The sequence below is a fragment of the Juglans microcarpa x Juglans regia genome, chromosome 6S (genome assembly GCF_004785595.1).
Source record: "Juglans microcarpa x Juglans regia isolate MS1-56 chromosome 6S, Jm3101_v1.0, whole genome shotgun sequence".
Classification (NCBI taxonomy): domain Eukaryota; kingdom Viridiplantae; phylum Streptophyta; class Magnoliopsida; order Fagales; family Juglandaceae; genus Juglans; species Juglans microcarpa x Juglans regia.
In genome coordinates, this window is record NC_054605.1 from 15,349,441 (window position 1) to 15,370,410 (window position 20,970).

The following is a 20,970-nucleotide window of genomic DNA, read 5'->3' on the forward strand; positions in this document are numbered from 1 at the left end:
ACCGACCACCCACGATGAATAGACAACTAGAAAATGCCAAAACAATAAAATACAAATCCACAACAAATTGGAAAACAATAAAAAAATAAAAAAAAAATGTAACAAATCTAACTTCTAAGCAAACACTACAAAGAACCACGCCCACGAATGGTCATGGGTCTATTCACAAACCCTCAACCATTCATGCTTCAAGAAAGAGAAGAAAAAGTAGAGGAAGAGGAGAAGAAGAGGACACGATGGCAAGAGGGAGGGAAAGAGACAACAACCAGGGGGTGGGAGGGGGAGGAAGAGAGACTGAGAGAACCAGATAGGAATGAAAAAAAGGGGGCTAAGTTAAACCTAACCCCAATTGTTTTGGGGAGAACGATTTATTAAAGAAAATTCTTTTTTTTTTTAATATATATGGGCTGGGCCGGGAGAACAAGGTAAACCCCATTCGGCATCTGCTTGGCCGAGGCAGGGCCCAGACCCTGGCTGCCAACTACATGCAAGCATCCGCCCACATGCCCCCGTTTGTGGACGGGGACCCCGCCTCAGCCAAGTAGATGCCGAACGGGGTGGCGGTGCCCCTCTGCCCAGCCCTACTAGCTGAGATAAGCGAGCCAAATCCACATCAAGATGACAAATATGGGCAAGTGAGGGTTAGAATGAATGGATTTGTATTTCAAATTTAAAGACTTTTTTTAAAGAGAAGTACTACAACCACAAAAAGATTTTACAAAAATAAACTCTCAAACTGACATAACTTCATATGATACGAAAAATCTACTTTTCTATAAAGTAGATTTATAATTTAATGAACCACATCAAACTATGTCAGTTTGTAAATTTACTTTTGTAGAAGGTTAAAACATCTCTCTTTTTAAAACCAAGTCATACCTAGCTCGCCATTGATTGAACAAATATGCAGTTTCCTTCCGTTTTTCCCTTCTTCATGAACCTCCGAGGGGCAAAACAAAACCTCCTAGAAATTGACAGCTTAAAGATTGCTCACCCTGTTGCCCATGAACAAAAACTGCTACTATTTCTTGCTGCTGTACAAGAACCAGATGTCATCATGTCAAGATAACTTGTTGACACTAGAACTTGGCAAAAGGAAATGTGCATACACAGGTCTATCCAGACTAACATCATCAAGATGCCAAGACACTACTATGAAAAAGTAAGTTGGAAGATTGAAAGAGGAAATTATCTTCAACAATAATATCCATCTGCAGATGATACATGGTATATAATGTTTGCTTAGTAATCCGCATACATTATTAACAGGGTAAAATACAGGGAAGGGGTGAAAATTGGAAAGGGAACTAGAAAAAGAGAGGGGAAAATGCAATCTGGATGTTTTACTCCATCGATTCTACTCCTAAACTGATATTGTACATTGCTTATTCGTCACCCATGGCCAATTCCAATGCATAGTCATCCCTCTCCTGCAACATTCAACGCAATGAAAAGGGTGAGTTTGTTTGATTTCTTGTTCTTTATTGACAACTGTATTCCTCCGTTTTTGCTCATTAAATTCCTGTTTTTGGGGGGATTTAAAGGATTAGGGGCTTACAACTGGTCCTCGGGCAAAATATCTTCCAAACTGAAGCCAGTATACCTGAATACACCAAATTTTTCAAATCACCAAGTATGTTAGATCAAAATAGTAATAAGCAGAATAATTCAAAAATACACCACCACTCTTTTTGCCCTCCTTTTAGTTTCTTTCTAGGATATAGTCAGAGAACTGAACCAACATCACTTCAGGCATTTATACAATTCAACCTCAATGATTAGACAAAAAGCACAATCACCAAGGACTTAGTTTACATATTTAAATCTCGAAGCAATAATTCCAATTCCTATTTGACATCCAAAAATGCGGTTAGTACTCCAACTAATCAAATGGTTGTAACTATCTGTCTTACCTCATCCTCGTCTTGCGTTTCCACTTCAAGGTCAGATGATGGGAAGCCCACACAAAGCAATGCATACCCCTGCATGACAGAGGAAACAAACATAAACCTAACACATTTTTGAAGGAAAAAAGGAGGAAAAGATATATGAAGAAACATATAACTACAAAAGACCCCATGTACACGGTAAACTGCATATGTGCTTCTGCAGTATAATGTTGCCACAAGGTCTTCCAAAAGGGAAAAAAGAAAGTGCCTCACATCTAATATAGGATGCTGAATGACATCAGGGAGTTATTGACCTTGTTTGTATTGAACCATGCATTTTCCAATGCATCGGGCTAGTATAGAAGGATCTTTTGAAAGCAATTACGTCCATTCTTTATTAATGTTTCTGCATACTAGGTTAACTTATATGGATTCACTTTGTGATTGACGAAGTCCCTCTGACTCCCATGCATATTGTTTTCTTTTCTTGCTTACTTTCCTAGTGTTTTAGAGAAAACTAAATGCTGGAAAAAAAATCTTGCAGAAATTACGCAGGCCAAAATCTTTTGCTGAAAGGCAAGTGTAAGAGCACCCTGTCAGTTAAATGACCATTTGTGCAAAGTATATCCAACTTAATGTGCCTATTACACATGTAAGATGGTTGTAAAGCCTGATCTAGTAAAATTGTTCAATTAGTTGAGGTCCTCAACAACAACATTTCTAAGACAGTTTTGATTTCATCTAGCTTCCAAAATCATCTCAGACAAACTGCACCAGATCACCTCAGAGATGACATTCTTCTGTCAAATTGATCAATTCTTTGGACTACCACCCCAGATCATAATCTAGGAGTCAAAAAATTGATTTTTCCAGCACAATTATACAAGAGGAGCATTCAAATAGATAACTTTCAGAACTGAGACCCTCATTCATGGTCACTACGAAACCTGCAAGTAAAAAGGAAATGTAATCCAATTCCAAATGAAGGTAACAATACGTACTTTTGATTTCAATTCTGCAGATATTCCTAGCGCTTCAGGCTGCCTAAGTTGTCCAGATTTTACACGTACAGCACAGCTAGTACAACAACCTACCACATAGAAGAAGCTCTTCAGAAAGAGCAAGTTTAAAAGAGATGAGACAAGGCCCATGTTATAGTCGGTTTTTGCCCCCTTTTTTTCTTTCTTTTAAGTGTTGAAATAACAAATAAACTTTAGTTTTATAGAATATCAAGTGAAAAAAAAAAGAGAGTAGGAATTATGAACCAGAATATTTGATCACTAAGGTAGCCTGCAAATACTCAAATCTACGGAAAGAAATGAGCGATGCTTTGAAGATAGGGAGCGCACAATAGCAGAGCTTCAGAATTTTTTTATGCACACTTTAATGCTTTGGTTTTCAGCCATTGTACTTGATGGAAACAATGCTCATGACTTTTTGTCTTTAATTTAGAATGTATGTAGGTGTTCTTTTGTATACTTCTTGTGTACATGGGTTATGCCTATTTCATTCATATCAATATAATTTACTTCTTACGTATCAAAAAAATACTCAAATCTACTACCACCACATGGCTTTCTGGAGATTCTAGAACTCCTTATGCTGGAATTGATATTCAAAGTTCAAATCTCAACTAATGTTTCAGTTTCACAACCAGTCTACATTGGTACATACCATTATTGGGAGGATAAGTCGATTGCCCAATACAGGAAATCGTGCATATTTTCTGGAGTCTATGTGCCCTCTGGCTGCCTGAGGAGATGCAACATTGACATCCAACTAATGTTTTGGCTATAACTTACACTGATATAACTATTTTCTGTAATTTATTCATTAGATAGGACATCGCAAGTTTTTTTATGATGCTATGAGTATACCGTGACGGCAAATACTATACTCCGCCAAAAATGATATATAAATGAATGTCTGATCTGATATCATGATAAGGGAAAATATAAGACATATCATCATTAATATGAGGCAAGGTGAGCCTCCATTCTGATGTCATGATAAAGTATCTCAAGAGCCTATGCTAAGAAAAGAGTAAAAAACTCGACAGTATAGTTATAACTTGTTATTCTAACAAGATGGTTAATGAACCAATGAATTAGAGAACAATACCGTGCCTGCAAGCGAAAGGAAGGGAGATGTTCTGAGATTCAGCAGTGTGCAGTATATACTGGTCCTGCATTTGCAGTTACAACCTAATGAACTACACGTGAATTCGAAAGTACTGATTATATTGGAGAATAAATATATACACACTCACAAGAACACACGCACATATATATATATATATATATATATATCATAGATTTTACTTTTTTAAGAGCTCAACTAGGCCAAGAAATTCTAAAAGTAAGTGTATACGATTCGGAAACAATTTGATTTCCTTTGTTGTTTTGGCGCATTTTCTTGGGATCCAAACCGGTTAGTAGTACCTCGGGAACGAAGAACTCGTGCACCACTCCACGTTGTCTGTCGTGAACGGTGACTTTATGGGTCGGGATCGACGGAGAATGGCTGTTGCCGGCCCGAGCGGTGAATCCAGAGGGCGTTTGCAGCTCCGACGTCGTTTTTCGGCGACATTTTATGGAACTCTTCTGCGAAGCCAATTGCAGGCGAGGCGCTGGTCTCCGGTACACCGCAGTGCAGGAGGGATTGCAAGCAACCGTAAGGTCCATCGTTGCTCTCTGTCGCTCCCTTCTCTTGCTCGGTATCGGGATAACGCAAAGAGATAGTGATCTAGAGGCCACGTCTATATAGAGTGATATGTAGTAAGGAGCTACGGACCGTCTGATCAATTTGACAGAAAATCGTTTAAAAAAACATTATTAATTTTGATCTTATATATATATATATATATATATATATATATATATATTGAATTCAATTTTGATCTGTATTAATTTTGATCTTAGGGGTGGCAACGTGAATTCCACATAAATAAACGAGTTTGTATTTAATATAAATGAATTTTGATAAAACGAATTGATTTAACAAGACACGATTGATAAATAAGTTGATTGCGGATCAATCGTATCGTGACCGACTCAATTAGTTGTAGGGCATGAGACGAAGATTTTGAATGAGGTCTTTTTTATGAAAAATTTTACTTATCATCTCTTACATCACATATTAATTATGTAATTTATTATTTTTTTCTTCTATTTAAACACATATATATTAATGTATAAATGTGTGTGTTTAAATAAAATAATAAAATGACAAATCACATGTTATTTAATGGTATAGAAAATCGAGATAATAATTGACAAGCAACATTTCTCTCTCTTTTTTTTTTTTTATTTTACAAAGTAAAATTCAAAAAAATAATTTTAATTTTAATTTTTACATTTTCTAACGAATGGACCACCCATCCTCTCTTCTCAATGCATACCCATACGATCTGGCAGAAATCCCATCTCCTAATCATAAACTTATCACAAAATTCCTGGTGGAGCATGTAGTAAACCACATCAAAGACAAAGACAAAGACGCAATACAGTACTCTTAGGACTCGTGCGAGAAGAAATTATAAAGCATATATCAATTGAAAGACATTATAAGAGTTATCAGTTGTAAATAATATTTGACGTCGAGTAGTTTTCACACCAGTTTTCAACAACTCAGCTACAATCTTCTTAATTTCAGATTTTTAATAATAAGGATATCGATAAAGTCGAGTTGAAATTGAAAGGATTCCCTCTTTCAATACTATTATGTGATCTTGGTGTCATTTGGGTGGTAACCCAATAGGTTCTTCAAAAACCTGTTAAATTTCTTGAGTAGTAGGAGTTGTATTTTAGGACATAATGGCTGCTGTGTTTTATGAGTAGGAGTAGTAATTTACTGTAAAAAAAAGTCCCCTGCCCTTACCAACACTGTCCAGCAAGGACTTCTTCCCACCCTCAAAGGTAGAGCTACTTGGCAAAGTCCTCCACTATGAATGGTATCCCCATTTGCCACCTTGACTGACAACTTCGTTGTTGGTTCTATATATAAGCTTGTTCTCCTACTTATAGAGGGGTCTAAGAAATTGTAGGTGCTACCCGAATCCACCAAAATCACCAACCCCTATCTTTCAATCTAACCATGGATTCTCGTAGTGTTTGAAGTAGGAGTTCTCGTGATTGTATTAATGGAAATCTCAGGTCCCCCTTGGACAGTGATATGAACTCCACCAACAATTGTGATGAAACTCGATAATAATGATGGCTTGGAACCCCAAGATTGTATAGACAAGATTTGTTGAGCCTTGACCTGTCACCCAACTAGATGAGAACCAAGCTATGAAGGATTGAAACGCCACACCAAGAAATCCTAAGAATCTATCAAGAATCAAGGTGATAAGTTTGGTGTTTGAACGCCACAAGATTAACTTGATAAGTTTAAAGAGTTCTTTTAAGAACCAAGAGCAACACAAGACCTCACAAAGATAATTTTTTGAAGAGCAAAATCTGCCATTAAAATTCGTAATGTCCATCTATATACTTGGAACAACCCTCCAAGAATAAGAAAAGTCATAATTACAGTTTTAAAAACAACACAAATATTAACATAAACAAGTCCCCACGTTTTTAGGCCTTTTGGACTTATAGAGGCAGCCAAAAATAATTAAATGACTAAATTCAATGTATTTAACATACCCAGCCAAGACCAAGTTCATTCTCTTATTTAATATCCTTGAAACTCAACAAATTCACGCCCTTTAATGGTCAGACCATACTGGTCACGTTTCTGCATGCTAATTAGCATCTTCAATTGCTTTGATGACATGGACTAAGCCTTGATTATTTTTTAAGCCCACCTTGGTCTTTTTAAAATCAGCCCAATTCTCTTGGATTAGCCCATTTAGTGCTTCCTTGAAACGTTTGGCTCTAAGTCTTGTAATTGGGCCACTAGGAAGTGACAAAGGGTCTTGTGCAAATTTAGCTTCATTCCCACTTGTATGATCAGCATGTCCAGCTCCTTGGTTTGCATCAGACAGTAGGTAACACGCTTTGTAACGTCCAAATGGAAGACCCAAGCCATATGGTTTATACTCCGAAAGGACTAGTTAATGATACAATTAGAGTCTCATTGGAACCTTATAAATAGGGGTGTAACCGATCCGGTTCGGTCCGGTCCGATTTTGGACAAAATCTAGGACCAAACCGATATGTACCGATTTTTCATTTTTCAAAACCGATTACGCTCCGGTTACCCTCCTAAACCGGTACATCCGATTTTACTGGTTTCCAGTCCGGTTCGGTCAGGTTTTTCGATTTTTTTAAAATATAAAAAACATATAATAAAGTGTTACTTCTTATGATAAAATGTTATTAATAATTTAATATACATATATATTATGTTTAAAGCATATGATCAATTAAATTTTCATCTTTAAGATTAAACTTTTATTTTATAAATTATAATAACATTATCTTATATATAATTATATTAATAACATACGATCAAACAAATTACAAATGTTCATATTTAAGATTAACATTTTATGTTATAATTTATAAATTATAATATGAAATTATTTCATATATGATATATAATTATATATTATATATAAAAATTTAATATATAATTATATATTATATATAAATATATTGTATAATATATAAAATTAATTTATATATATATTTTCTAACCGGTCTGGTTCGGTCCGGTCCGGTTTTGGAAACTATGAAACCGAAACCGGACCGGTTCCGACCGATTTTCATAATATAGGAACCGGTTCCGGACCGGACCGGTTCAAAACCGGACCAACTAGTCCGGTTTTCCGGTTTAAATTTACATCCCCTACTTATAAATAGCAAGAAATTCTTCTTCTTAGTTGGTCCGGTTTTCCAGTTTAAATTTACACCCCCTACTTATAAATAGTAAGAAATTCTTCTTCTCAAACGATGTGGGATCTCATATACCACCTACCATATCTTTATCATATAGGGTATTACACACTTCCTTCCTCAAAATTTTTGGAATCATAAAAAACCTCATTTGATTTCTCATTTGCCCCTCCCTCATACCCTTGCAACAAATACACTTTGGGTCTTTTACATATATGGAAGGGGTTCTATTTCTCTTCACAATAGTAACATAATCTTTTTTTTCTCTTCTCATCCATCTGTGTAGAGAAAACTCTCTTGGTAGGGTTGCATATTTAGGGGCTCTGTTTTGACCTTCACTAGAATTTACCCCTTGACCAACACCTAATGATGATGAGTTGCTTCTTTCCATCCACGGTTTCACAGTTTTCCTTGTAGTGACCAGATATTCTTCCTGTATTTTTGCAATGCCAAATGCAGCACTCAAATTCATCGGATTAAACATACGGAGTGAGACGCAGATATTGTATTTGAGGCCACTAAGAAAACAGCTCAACTTGTGAGTGTCTAAGAGCCCCTTAAGGCTATTTGAAAGGACTTCAAACTGACCTTGTAAGCTGCTACTATTGAAGTTTGCTTCAGCCTTGTGATTGCTTCCATGGGGTCATTGTAAACGGTGGTGCCAAATTGCATTTGGAGGGCTTGAAAGAAGGTTTATCAACAAGTAAACTGTCCAGTATCAACTGCATCTTGGAACCAAATCAATGCCTCTCCATCGATGTGATATGAAGCCATGAGTAATATTTGAGCCGAAGGTGTTTGATGAAAGTCAAAATAGTGAGATGCCTTAAAGATCCATCCTGTTGAGTTTGCACCATCAAAATGTGGGAAATCCAGCTTGATTTCCCTTTGCCCATGCCTCCGATGGTCATAGTTTTCTTGTTCCAATTCTACATGTGGTTCACGGTGAGGTACTAGGTTTTGGATAGCAACCATAGTACGCATTATCTCATTCATTTGGTTTTGGGTAGCAATCATAGTACGCATCTACTCTCTAATTTCCTGGATGCTATGTTCATGTGCCTCAACTTGCCTCTGAATTCTCTCTTGTTGTTGCTTGGATCGGTGCCCTCAGCCATTAGAATCGGTGTTTCTGGATACTAATTGTTATGGGTCTGGTTGTAATTGGAAATGAGAAAAGAAGTAGAGATGAAAATAGATGTGAAATAGAGATGAAATTGATGGAATATTACTGTAAATGATTGTAAATGATAAGGGTTTTCAAGGAACCCTAGCCGCCAGTGTTCATGCCAAATTCATACAAGATATTCGATACTGTTTTCTTCCTCTCTTCTCCCATATATTCCCTCTGTCTATTACTAAGAACTTCTGACATACATGAACGTGGCAATCTATAAATAATAGAATGTAAACATAAAATATCCTAGTGCATATTTCTACTGAAAGTAATCAAAACGACACATTATAATTATGACTCCTTAAACAGTGCACTCCAAAGGCCTCGTGCTGCTGCTGCGTTTTGGTCTTTTATTCTCCCTACCCAAAAACGACCTCGTTCAACTGAAGGCTTCTTACTTCAGTTCAAGACCTAACTTCTTCTCTCTTCTGTCGAGTCTTCACGAAGCCATAACAGCTTGTTTGCATGAAAAATTTGAGAGTATTTGCCTATTTGGGGAATAGTTTCCGTTGTGTTTAGTCCACCCTTTGTTATGCATATAAGATGACATTAGAGTAATTTGAGATAATTTATAAATAGTAGTAAAATTATTTGAGTTAAGATTTTTACAAAATTTTGAAAAATGAGAAAAATAAATAAATAATAAAATTAAAATATGGTTAAAATATTATTGTTGTTTTGAAATTTGAAAAACTTGAATTATTTTTTATGTTTTGTTTGAAAGTTTGGCAAAGTTATAATGATTAGATGAAAAATTTGAAAATTTGAAATTGAAAAATGTTTGTGTTTAATAGTCGTTGGATATTGAGATAAGATGAGATGGAATGAGATGATTTCAAATGTTGTCAAAACAAATCAGACCTTATTTTTTTGAAAATATTCTTGCATTTTCCAAAGAGGGCGAATAAATATACATGCTTAACAAATACATTTCTTAAAAAAATATAATAAATTTTATTTACAAATATTTTTATCACCACCTTCTTGATATTTCTTTAATGCGAAATCATTATTCTCTCAATATTCTTTTAACGTGATCATTATTTGTTCAATATTTCTTCGCGTAACATCTTTTGATTGATCCATAAATAAAACATAATAAATAATTTTTATTATCAAATCATAAAACGGTGAGAAAATGATGATAAAATGTATGATGAGTACCTTTATTCTTATAGAATATATTTGCCCTACTTCTCATCTTCAGGATATTAAACTAGAATAAATATAGATAAAAGTTACTATTGGAAACATCCATTTTGCATACATGATGTGACATCATTTAGTTCACACATCTTTCCAAGTGAGTGATGGGAACAATCAATTAGAAACAGCCATGCAGTGAGTGCAAAGTGTGCACTGCTACAATGACTTCTCTTTAGCATTACTCATTGAACTATTGGATTGAACCAACTTCTTGGTCCATCTTAAAAGACCTTGCAACTAAACAGGTAACCTCCAAATTAACACCAATCAAGCTCCACCTAAAGACCAAAACATCCAACATTACATGCCTTTTTTTGAAACTATGATTGCAAGTACAGAGCCTTTTAAGTTTGAAGTGTCTCATACCATATTAGTTTGCAATATTTATTGGGATCAAGTTTTTTTTTTTTTTTTAATTAAATGATGTCTTCAATTCAATAAGATATAAACACAACGTATGGATTGTAATATATTTAACATTAGAATTATTGCGATTTTTTAACAATATTTAATTATATATAGTCTACATATTATGTCTATTTCTTTTTAATTATATAAATTACTCAATTAAAAAATTGTAGAGGATCTTAGTGCTGTTAATTGACACCCATCATCAAGTTCATCACATAGCTATTTTGCACTTGATAACGTTGTTGTTATTATTTATTATTTATTTTATTTTTTATAACAAGGGAACCATCTTACTAAAGCAAGCTCTTAGGACTCACCTATAAAACTTAAAACTCACGGAGAGACTAGCATAGCAACATGCGAGCATGGCCACCAGGCTCTCACTTAGATCGCAATTTTATCTCAGAAGAATCAAACATGTGATATGTGGCTCATGCACACAAGTTCGTTCTTACCGCTTGGACTACCCTCGGATGGGTATTTTTTTTTTTTTTTAAACAAGCTTCATTCAAGAACAAACTACACTATCACAACTGAATTCATAATTAAGTTAAAATATTAGGAAGGTCATTGCCACTACGAAAATCAAGAACATAGTCTGGAATACAAATAAGAGGAATACTTTTATAAAGGTGGTTGGAAGCTGCCCGTTGCGCTATCTGATGCGCACATCGATTTTAAGATCGATAAATTTTCTTCACTGCAATCTCCAAACGTAGGGAGCAGGTAATGAATATCTCTGGTAATATTATGAATTGTCCAAATCTGTTGGAGGATTTGATTTGGAAATGGCCTGAATACCCACGGATAGGTATTTATGTTCAACATAACATTTTCCCTTGTATATCTATTTAAATACTAACTGTTCATTTCTAAAAAAAAAAATACTAACTGTTCAGATTAAATAGTTATTATTCTATTATTTAAAATTAATGTACAATAAATTAAAAATAAAATGACAAAATCTGCAGGTTAACATATGCTTTTACCAAAATAATTATATTTAAAGAAGACTACATGTCAGAATTTCAAATCAATAACATTTTAATATTTTATTGATCAATCTTCTCTCGAATCAAATATTGGAATTTAGAAGGTAAGAAAATATTTTACAGCGGAATATGTAAACAGTAAAAGCTTCAAAATTCATAATATTCGAGTTAAATTTGTATTTTATGATACTGTTTGGATAATATATTTAGATGAGATGAATTAAATAGGAGTTAAATAAAATATTAATTTTTAATATTATTATTATTTTAAAATTTAAAACAAATAAATTATTTATTATATTTTATAGATAAATTTTAAAAATTTATAATAATAAAATGAAATAAAATATTTCTAAAAGAAAGGCAAAGGCTTTATTTTCATTTGAACTACGCGTGTGACTTTGAGAATTTATTTATATACTATCTTATTTGGATATAGAAATAATTTTATCTCATTTTATCTCATCGTTATAATTTTTTTACATTTTTACATAAAATATAATAAATAATTTAATTTTTTAAATATTAAAATAAAAATAATATTTTATTTAACTTTTAATTTTTATCCAAAATTATATCCTAACCATCTCTCCGTCCCGACCTTGATACAAACGACCTTATTTAACTCTCTCTCCATCCAAACGACCTTAATACAACTGGTGGAATTTTCATTTTCTTCCCTTCTCTGTATCTTTACGACCATTTCCGATGCTGTAGCCGCGTGCCCAACGTACTCCGCTCAGCAGATCTGGTATCCCAGCTACGCCTCTTCACCGTCCATCTGGTTTGGGTCTTTGTATCTTGATTTTGGACGCGACCCACTGGATCAGCCATGCCGGTGGCCGCTTCGGCTATATACTTCCTGAACCTCCGGGGCGATGTTCTCATCAACCGCCTTTATCGCGACGACGTTGGGTGATTACCCTCTCTTTCTCTCCCGCTCGCTTTAATTTGGTGCTATGGATGTAGGGTGGGATTGGTTATGTATAGATTATTGTTTAATTCTAGGATTTGGGGCATCGGTGTGACAAAATCTTGATGCCGATAGTTGTGTGCATCTATTCAAAGGTCTTTCAATAATGGGTTGACTTATATCGGGGTAAAAGTATCTGGGTACTGCCGAATTGTTTGTTCTGTTTGTGCGTTAATGCATACGGGGTAGGGGGTACGCTGTACTATCATTTTGGTCGCAAATAAGCAACCAAAGCATACTAAAATATAGATCACATGGTAGACTTCGTTCACATTTTGTTTTATGTACTGTCGAAGTACGAAGAGACCCAAATAGGAAAGGTGATGAATGTGATTGGCATTGTTTGGGGAGAAGTTCTTATGGTTTATGATGATTTTGAGAGGTTCTAGTTGTAACCTCAGCTAGTCATTTTGGTATTTGTCTAGATGTCTTGGATTTCCTTAGGTAGTTGTAAATGGTATCGGAGCCAATTTCCAACCAAAAGTACAAGATTTGAGTCATGTCACCTTAAGAATGGCCTAGGGAGAATGTCCGAGATTTGAGTGAGGAGATTATAACGGTCAAGACCAAGTATAGGAAGGGTAGTGAATGAGATCCTGCATTATCTGGATTGGAGAATTTTTGCAGTTTATAATGATTCCAATTAGCTCTTTTTTTTATAGTTAATAAGAGAATTTATTCCAAGTAAATAGGCATAACTCAAGTACACAGGACGTATATAAGTGAGTACACCTAAATACAAGCTAAAGAAAAACAGTACTAAAATAAAACATTACAAATATTCCCATCACTTACTTGGTTAATCATGTCATATTATTTTATTATGCTTGTCATTTCCTTCTTTGATCCATCTTTTATCAAGTTGTCTCTTGCTACATATGTTAAAAATAATTACATGACTTTCAACCCTCATTCTTTTTGTCAGGGGAAATATGGTTGATGCTTTCCGGGTGCATATAATGCAAACCAAAGAACTTGGTACATGTCCTGTGCGGCAGATTGGCGGCTGCTCTTTCTTTTATATGAGAATCAGCAATGTCTACATTGTGATTGTTGTCAGCAGCAATGCAAATGTAGCTTGTGCTTTCAAGTTTGTTGTTGAGGTATTTAGCTTCCTCTTATTGTTTACATTCTTTGTGGCTGCAGCTTTTCCCTTTTTGAATTCAATTTCAAGATTTTTTTTGGGAATTTTTTTTTTCTATATTTATTTGTATTCAGGTTTCTAGAAGCTTCTAAAATCTTATCAATGAATAAATAAATCGATCTGGAATTAGAAGTTATATGCATTAGTGTTTGGGGGAGGCTTGATATGTCAAAAGGTGTATTTTACAGGGTGGATGGTAGGTTGAGTTCAAGACTCATTGGGGTGTAAGGGTAACTTACAATCCGAAAATCATCTAGTGGTATTCCATTTGATACAGAAAACATGATCCTGTTATCCTCAATTTGGTGTTAGGTTATGGTTAGTGACTTCAGCCCTTGGGCTTTTAGTGGTTAATAATGCTTTTATTCACAAATTTTTGGTAGTTGTTGCTAATGATTTTCTCTGTTTCGTTTCCAGGCTGTTGCACTTTTTAAATCTTATTTTGGTGGAGCTTTTGATGAAGATGCAATCCGTAATAATTTTGTTCTCATTTATGAGTTATTGGATGGTATGTAATTGGAGAGGAAAATACGCCTAATTATTTCCATATGCATAAATTTAGTCATGGTATATTTTTACTTATAAAAAAAAAAAAAAAAATTTAGTCATGGTTATTATACTCAAGCTGACCTGGATGGTTTGGATTGGTGAACTCGGCTCAGAACCCAGACCGATCCATTTCTTCCATTCCATCAGATGTTAGCATAACCCACTCAAAGCCATTTTGCGGGGTTGTATTTTCAATGACCCATGTGACCTAACTGGGTTGTAATGAACGTGGTTGTATTTAGTTTTCACCGTAAAATTTGTTCTTCAGGTGGAAAACACGTGTGCCATAATTGAAAACATACATTTCTGCTAACAGACCACTTATTAGTCATGCCACTTAGAAGGTGGTATGACTAATAACCAGTTGCTTATTTTTTGCCTATTCAGCAAATGAAAATTCACATAATTTATTTTAACTGTGATCAAGATCATATAAAGGTGTTAAGGAATAATGCTACTCTAATTGCAGAAATTATGGATTTTGGTTACCCACAAAATCTATCTCCGGAGATTTTAAAGCTTTACATCACTCAGGAAGGAGTGCGATCACCATTCTCATCGAAGGTTAGTTGGTAGTTAAATATTTCAGGGTTTGGTGATCCATCAATGTCTGTTAGCAGTCTTCTTGGGATTTGTTCTGTGTAGTTTTTAGGTTTTTAAGAAGTATATTTCATTTTATGTATGAAATGCTTGTAAAAGATGATCTGATAATTTTTTTTCTACCATATGCACGAAAAAAGCCTACAGATAAACCTGTTCCCAATGCAACCTTACAAGTTACAGGTGCTGTTGGTTGGCGGAGAGAAGGTCTAGCTTATAAAAAGAACGAGGTGATTTTAATTTTTCCATTTCTTTTCTGTTTTGGATAAAGCCATTCTGTTGGATTATTTAAAGACTCATTCTGTACAGGTCTTTCTGGATATTGTGGAAAGTGTAAATCTTCTCATGTCTTCAAAAGGTGGGTAGTGGTTTTTGGTGGTAGTTTGCACGGCTGTTCTTAATTTTATCACTTAAAAAACAGTCTGGTCAATATAGGTAGCGTTCTGCGTTGTGATGTGACGGGAAAGATTCTTATGAAGTGCTTCTTGTCTGGAATGCCTGATTTGAAGTTGGGTTTAAATGATAAAATTGGCCTTGAGAAAGAGTCTCAAATTAAATCACGTCCTACTAAAAGGTAATTTAATGACACTTTCTAGTTCTTCCTTTTAGTGTTCGTCTTTGGATGTTCAAGTGTTTGTAAAAAGTTCTCTTCCGTATTCTTTCCACCAAAATTACTCAAGTTTTATGCAATGCTGGATTGTGCAAGGCAGTATCTTTATATTTTTGCTTTCGTCTAGTCACTCTCTCTCTGAAATGCCGTGTTTTACAGTGGTAAAACAATTGAGCTTGATGACGTCACTTTCCATCAATGTGTGAATTTGACAAGATTTAACTCAGAGAAGACTGTGAGTTTTGTGCCACCTGATGGGGAATTTGAATTGATGAAGTAAGCTCTTAAATTTCTCACAACCTTTGTACTATTTTTTAATAGGCAGTAATGCATGCAACAACCTGACTCCCCCCCCCCCCCCCCCCCCCCCCCCCCCTTCCCTCTCTTGCTTATCCAGTTTTGAGGTTATTGGCTCAATGCAGGATTTTTAGAGTTTTGATAAGGAAAATAACAGTTTTGAATTTGTGATTGTTCTCTTGTAGCCACCAGTATTTAATTTAATTTCAAGTATATTTAAATTCAGTAGCCAGAAAGATTTACGAATCCCATCTTTTTCTCTTTCTTTCTTATCAATGGCACTATCAATGATACAATCACCCTACTTTTTGGAGATCAGAAAGGAGGTGCCAATATGCTGCTGTGAATCTGACACACACTTCAAGGGGATATAATAAATGCACAAACTAGTACATGATATAGATAAAGTGCCCCGCTTGCTTTGTGGGGCCTGAATTTTCAGCTTTTGGACTTTTAGGGGTTGTTTAGGAATAGTTTTCATTCCTTCTCATCTCAGCCCATTTCCTTCTCAAACATCACTCAAACACAAACACTTTTCAATTTTAAATCTTCAACTTTTTCATCTAATCATTACCTAATCATCACAACTTTCCCAAACTTCCAAAAAAAAACATAAAAAACAATTCAACTTTTTTAAATCTCAAAACAAAAATTATATTAAAAAAATTATATTTTAATAATATTTTAACTTTATAATATTTTTATTCAACTTTTTCTCCCTCATTTCCCAAAACCCATTAAAACATCATAACTCAAACCGTTTCACTACTATTTACGGATTTCTCATCCCATCTCAGTCTCCAAGCATCCCCTTAATTAGTGCTCACTTCTGTCATCATATTACTGTAGGTATCGTATCACTGAGGGTGTTAATCTTCCATTCCGAGTATTGCCAACAATTAAGGAACTTGGTAGAACACGCATGGAAGTAAATGTTAAGGTTTGTAATTATAATTGTTGAAGTTTCCCATCTCTTAAATTGTGAAGCAGTTTTTCCATTAGCTTATATATGTTTATCTTCAGGTAAAGAGTGTCTTTGGTGCAAAAATGTTTGCTCTTGGCGTTGTCATCAAAATTCCTGTGCCAAAACAAACAGCAAAAACAAGTTTTCAAGTGACATCAGGTCGAGCAAAGTACAATGCAGCTATTGATTGCTTGGTTTGGAAGTGAGTGTCTTAGTTTACGAACTTCCGAACATTTTAAGCTCCCACTTCCTTTTAATCTGTTTCACCATTGCAGTGACATATAGTTTTATTTATGTTGTGGTATGTGGAAGGTTGCTTCCTGCATTTTTCCCATATTAAACATGCATGTACCCAAAAAATCCTGATGCAGGCGGGGAATTACTAGATATCTTTTAAAGTAGAAAAAAGATTATTTTGAGCTGCTTCTGTTTGTTCCTAATCTACTTTAATTCTTGTTTTTTGAATTTTTTTTTTCTAAATCCAAGATTAGTGTTTCTAGCTCTTGGGCTGGAATGTCTTTAGTGTACCTGGGTTGCACACCCTTGGTGCTATTTAATTCTTTTATTTCATAAAAGGGGATGATGGCAGGAAGATGCAGGTTTTTGAAAGGATGACTCTTTGCTGACTCTTACTATGCCCAAAAGAAAAGGGAAGACAAAAAAACTATTCTAAAATTTGTGTTGAACCCAATATGGCACAGAGCTTGTAACGCCCCAATGGAAGACCCAAACCACATGGTCTATACTCCAAAAGGACTAGTTAATAATACAATTGGAGTTCTGTTGGAACCTTATAAAGAGCAAGAACTTCTCCTTCCCAAGCAATGTGGGATCTCATACACCACCTACCCTTATCCTTATTATATGCGGTATCATAGAGCTGGGTGAGACAAAGCGGAGATCATACATGGGCTAATGATTATATAGATTAAGATAAAATCAATTTGCAAACTGAAAAAAAAAAAAAAAAAAAAAAAAGATCCCCATGATGGTAATTTAATTATACTTGTAGCTGAAGAACCAGTACCTATTGATTGAGCTGTCATGTGTTTATGTATTCATCAATTGATGTAGATGTGATCGCCAAATTTTTTAGTAGTTGTTTTTATATTATTTTTATAAGTTGAATTAGGTTGTTGCTTTCTTTCTTTATTTATGTGCCACGATTGTATGTTTCATCTGTAGTTATAGTTTAATTGATGTTGCTCAATTCGTAGGATAAGAAAATTTCCTGGTCAAACTGAGCCAACCATGAGTGCAGAAGTTGAGCTGATTTCTACGATGGCAGAAAAGAAATCTTGGACAAGGCCACCAATTCAGATGGAGTTCCAGGTGCTTAATCAATTACTTTTGTCACATCCACATTCCCATTACAAATGCAAGTTGTGGGAGTCCTTTTTCCCAGTACTCTGGATATGTTTCCTGAAATTCTTAATGTTATCCATTAAAAAAAATTAAATGAGGATATGTTTTTTTAGTCGACAATTTATAAGGTGCATTGACAAACACTAAGGGGGCACTGACTAAGTAGGCAAGAAGTATGCAACAGACCTTGACAAACCGAAAATCGAAAGTACAATGAACGTAAGAAACTCTAGAAGATTGACCCAAAGAAAAAAAAAGAATCAGCTATCAGCACAATTAGAGACCATAAATTCAGCTTGGACCTACGATGATGTCTTTTCCGGCCTTCTAAAGTTTGTTGATCTGTTAATATTGAGATTCGTAGAAAACAATGCATTAACCCACTAACCTTTGTGTCAAAAGCATATACAACTTTCACCCATTTTGGATTCAACAGCTGCCCATCTACTCCTTTATTTGCCTGGGGAGGAGATCCAAACATCATTGACAGCTTGGAAAAGCAATCTTGTAAAATATTTTGTACATTTAGCGCTTTTATCTTGTCAAGGTACTTCTGTTAATCCGGAGTTACTTGGATTTGCCTCTGTTTTCTCGTCTTCTGTGGACAATATTTGTTTTCTATTGAGCTGAGAAATATCTTTCACCTTTGTCATGTTCGTCGACTGATGAGTGTAACACGTTGCCAAGTAATACATAGGATGCTGATTTAGAGGTGAGTGAGTAAAAGCACATTGAGTGCCATGGCCCATGTCCCCACCTTGGTTCTTTTTTTTTTTTGATAAGTAATCCCACCTTGGTTCTTTATAGGTGGAATTGGGCTTATAGTGATTCTAAGATGCTTCAATTGTAACATTAGCTATTACTTTTGGGTTATGAGCCTTATAGGTGGAACTGACTTGAAACATTGTTTGTGCAGGTTCCCATGTTCACAGCCTCTGGTTTACGAGTCCGTTTCCTCAAGGTAACTTTTATAATTTCTCAGTATGTCCTCATGGTTTTGCCTAATGGACATATTGGTCTGTATACTTAATTTTTGAACTTTTTGCTCTTAACAGAGTTCAAGTTTGATCATTTTAATCCTTGTCACCCTCCTCTTAGACCTATTAATGGCATCCATTTCACCTGGCTCTTATGCCAAGTCGTCGCTAATGGGATGCTGACATGTGCGGATATCCTATTGGTGCTAACTTGACGTTGAAGCCACGTGACATGGGCTCAATTAATGGGATTGACGGGAGGGTCATGGATGAATTAAAATGATCAAACTTAAAATCACAAGGAGTAAATAAGTTCTACTAGAATTTAACTGTATTACAAAATGTGGCATTTACCTCACTAGTTTGACTTGAATTTTTTTTTTTTTTTTTTTTGCAGGTATGGGAAAAGAGTGGCTACAACACTGTTGAATGGGTCCGTTATATTACCAAAGCTGGTTCTTACGAGATTAGGTGTTAGAAGTTGGAAATACTGCTGAGGTTTTTGGGGATTTAAAATGGTGGAGATTGAAATATTGTACCTGTGTTTGAAGGATGCGATTGGTAGCTTTATGATATATAATGTATCTTTTATGGAGCCTATCATTTTTTTCCTGTAACATATACTATACAGTAAGAAAATAGCTTTGGTAGTGTGTGCATTAAATGATATTGTTGCAATGATTTAGTGTCACAATTACGTGATTTAAAAATCCTGGTACATTTTGACTCTTTTCGTTTATAGATACAAAAAAATTGACTGTTACTTGCAGACTATGAAGCATTGAGAACGCTTAATCGATGACAATGACTTTCTAGACTGAAAGCGTCTGTATTATGTAGTGACGTCACTCCGGTCATAACTGGACTGGATTGACCATGATTGGATTTTTAACAAAAATTTTATGTAGTTACTTCTGCATATTCTTTATGCATTCTATTGATGTGATTGGTTGAATCATTTTTTTTAATATATAATAACTGTTTTGATTAATCACATTAGTAGAGTGTGTAAAAAATATACAAAAGTGACTTTACATAGCAGAACTCGAGTTTTTAATCCCCTCAACCTCTGTAGAGAAATGGTGAAGAAGTGAATTTGTTTTTTCCCATGGTAGTAAAGCCTTGGGGCATCCTTGTGCTGCAATTTCCATGAGATATGCATTATCGAAACCAGATTATGTCAATTGGGTAAAATGGTTGACTTAAACTTCACTAGAAATCATACCCAATGAATCTTTTCCTTTTCATGCATATGAAATGTGATAGCAGTAGCTGGAGATTCGACTAAATTGAATTGTGTATTCCTGCTACAATCTCTTGTGTAGACTTAGTTTAGGTGCTGAGAATACCTCATTATTATTTATTATTTATTACTTTTTACTTACTTTTTACTACTATTTAATATTTTATTATTACATTTTCATTAATATTAACAGAATATCCGAGAATACCTTATTATCGAAATGCAACCTAACTCTTGTGTTGTTGAAGCTCTGGTAGTTCAAACATGGAGTTTTGGGGTCTGATGTGCTTTTTTATTGAGTTGGCTGGCCGTTATTATCTAGAGTTGACGGGGTAAAACGTGTTAATTAAGTCCACCAAAGGATCATGGAAGATTAAAGCCAGATTTGATTGAATATAAAGCTGGAGAATAAGACATAAAAAAAGAAGAAAATGGAGTTGTAGAAGGTAGGGAGGGAACAGAGAAGGATTTGCCATCTTTGAGGTATGGAGGGACTGCTGGAGAGAAGGGCAGAATCAAGAGAGCTTCGAGCCTACTTTCCAATAGCTGAGTGATTGTAGAGAGCTTAGTGTGAATGAAGAGCTTATACTCAGCCATGTTGATTGTGTGTTTTTCTCCCAAGACCAATGGACCTAGGCCTCACTGCTTAGTCTTGTAAATACGTTTCTTTATTTCCAGCCATATAAGCAAGCCATGAATGAACACACCATCACCAATAACCACTACGTGA

General features: G+C 35.0%; 2 protein-coding genes across 2 annotated transcripts; one reads left to right on the top strand and one right to left on the bottom strand.

Annotated features, from left to right (window-relative positions):
* Positions 1–1,175: 1,175 nt before the first annotated feature.
* LOC121237076 (ferredoxin C 2, chloroplastic) lies at positions 1,176–4,654 on the bottom strand. Its single transcript, XM_041133646.1, has 6 exons — positions 4,331–4,654; positions 4,011–4,074; positions 2,891–2,979; positions 1,914–1,982; positions 1,559–1,603; positions 1,176–1,430 (listed from the first exon to the last, which is right to left on the bottom strand). Exons 1-6 carry the CDS (start codon positions 4,571–4,573, stop codon positions 1,386–1,388), a joined length of 555 nt encoding a protein of 184 aa, XP_040989580.1. The 5' UTR covers positions 4,574–4,654; the 3' UTR covers positions 1,176–1,385.
* Positions 4,655–12,158: 7,504 nt separating this feature from the next.
* Positions 12,159–19,661, top strand: LOC121237077 (AP-2 complex subunit mu). Its single transcript, XM_041133647.1, has 13 exons — positions 12,159–12,433; positions 13,417–13,594; positions 14,053–14,143; positions 14,654–14,748; positions 14,925–15,014; positions 15,094–15,142; positions 15,220–15,358; positions 15,554–15,670; positions 16,541–16,631; positions 16,715–16,857; positions 17,873–17,987; positions 18,937–18,981; positions 19,395–19,661. Exons 1-13 carry the CDS (start codon positions 12,351–12,353, stop codon positions 19,473–19,475), a joined length of 1,317 nt encoding a protein of 438 aa, XP_040989581.1. The 5' UTR covers positions 12,159–12,350; the 3' UTR covers positions 19,476–19,661.
* Positions 19,662–20,970: the final 1,309 nt, after the last annotated feature.

Coding starts and splice junctions, on each gene's coding strand:
- LOC121237077 (XM_041133647.1), top strand. CDS start 12,351: ATGCCGGTGGCCGCTTCGGCTATATACTTCCTGAACCTCCGGGGCGAT. Junction 14,749..14,924: donor GATCACCATTCTCATCGAAG/GTTAGTTGGTAG, acceptor GCACGAAAAAAG/CCTACAGATAAACCTGTTCC. Junction 15,671..16,540: donor GGGGAATTTGAATTGATGAA/GTAAGCTCTTAA, acceptor ATATTACTGTAG/GTATCGTATCACTGAGGGTG.
- LOC121237076 (XM_041133646.1), bottom strand. CDS start 4,573: ATGGACCTTACGGTTGCTTGCAATCCCTCCTGCACTGCGGTGTACCGG. Junction 1,983..2,890: donor CTGCAGAATTGAAATCAAAA/GTACGTATTGTT, acceptor TCTGTCATGCAG/GGGTATGCATTGCTTTGTGT. Junction 1,604..1,913: donor AAACGCAAGACGAGGATGAG/GTAAGACAGATA, acceptor TGGTGTATTCAG/GTATACTGGCTTCAGTTTGG.